A 1,475-nucleotide genomic window follows, 5' to 3' on the forward strand; every position below is an offset into this window, starting at 1 on the left:
AGCAGGCTGTGGCCTTCCTCCTGCTCTGCTTGTTCTCTAGGCTGCAGAGCCTTTGGTTATCTGCCATGGGATTGTTCCTGCTTCTCTTTCCACCCCAGGAACTGTTTCTTTGCCTGGTGCCAGCTGAGAGCTCTCACTTCTGGTGCTCATCCTCCTCCTCCAGGGCTGGGCCATCTTCAGACATGAAGAATGAAAAAGCTGAGCACAGGAAATGGCAGAGAAAGTTGGGGTTGTTTAGCCTGGAGAAGAGGAGGCTCCCAGGTGACCTCAGAGCAACCTTCCAACATCTGGAAAGATGATCCTGGCAGGATGAGCAGGATATGTCCCACCACCAGCCCAGGATGAGGATGATGAGGACCATAGAAACACAGAATGTGAAGGGTTGGAAGGGACCTCTGGAGCTCATCCAGTCAACCCCTGCACAGCAGGATCACCCAGGAACACATGCAGGGGGGGTGGGAAAGGCTCCAGAGAAGGAGACTCCTCAGGCTCAGCCCAGCAGGGTGGCTCTGGGACTCCAGAACCACCATCACCTTGGTGTGGGTAGGGGGGGGTGTCCTGGGGATCTGGACTGGGGGGTTCTGAGCAAACCTCCTGGTGCTGCTGCTGCTGCCTCTGGTGGTCTCCTCAGTCCGGGTTTAGTAGCTCCCAGGACTTGGCCAAGGACTCAGTGTTTTTTCCAGGAATGTCCTTGGCTCTGAGTCATCCCTGGGTTCCTGAAAATTGGCTGAGGAAAGGAGCAGCTTGGCCAGCTTGGAGCTGGCTGCAGCAACCCCCTCATGTGCCTCAGAGCCTGGTCGGCAACAGGTACCCAAAGCAACCTGTCCCTGTCCCTGGCCACCACTAGGGACTCCTCTGTGCAGTGGCACAGTCTCAGGGGACATCCTGTCCCCTGGCAGCTCTCACGTGGCTTGTGCCCAGGGTCCTCAGCCCCCTTGGTGGCACTGAGGGCTGGGGGGATGGTGATGGGACTTGAGGTAGCTGGACAGGAGGGGCGAGAGCCATGGGCCCCAGGAATCACCTCTGTGGCCGAGATAATGTCTGGAGTAGTTTTTGTCCCTCAGCAGATGTCTGTATCTTGGTGTGGGAGGCTGATGCAGGGCAGGGCACTTTGGTTACAAGCAGAGAGGACTCCCTGGTGCCTGCAGAGTGTGGGGCACAGGAGCTGCAGCTACCAGGGGCCCTGGAGCCCCATGGACTCTGCTGAGCCAGTGGGATCTCAGCAGATGGGTGGTTTCTGGAAGCACCAACACTTGCCTCTTGCTTTGCTCCATGTTTTCCTTCCATGTTCCCCAAGAAGAGATGTCCCCACCCTGCCTGCAGGTGAGAACCCCTCTGCCCTGGGGTCTGCAGCCCATGTCCCCAGTGCCATCCAAAGCACCTGGAGCAAGCCCCCTGGAGCTGACCCCGGGTTTTCCAGCAGTGCCCGTGGTTGGGGTGGGTCTGATCCTGGCTCAGGATTCCCCTCTCCTGCA

General features: G+C 58.4%; 1 protein-coding gene across 1 annotated transcript in view; it reads left to right on the forward strand.

Moving 5' to 3' along the window:
* The first annotated feature begins 1,003 nt into the window (after positions 1-1,003).
* The window catches only part of LMOD1 (leiomodin 1), a 2,672-nt gene continuing 2,200 nt past the window's right edge, over positions 1,004-1,475 (forward strand). The window contains exon 1 of the mRNA XM_071768150.1: positions 1,004-1,046. Coding sequence (XP_071624251.1) covers positions 1,004-1,046 — 43 coding nt within the window. The remainder of the gene's footprint in view (positions 1,047-1,475) is intronic.

The sequence above is a fragment of the Heliangelus exortis genome, chromosome 25 (assembly GCF_036169615.1).
Source record: "Heliangelus exortis chromosome 25, bHelExo1.hap1, whole genome shotgun sequence".
NCBI classification, from domain to species: Eukaryota; Metazoa; Chordata; class Aves; order Apodiformes; family Trochilidae; genus Heliangelus; species Heliangelus exortis.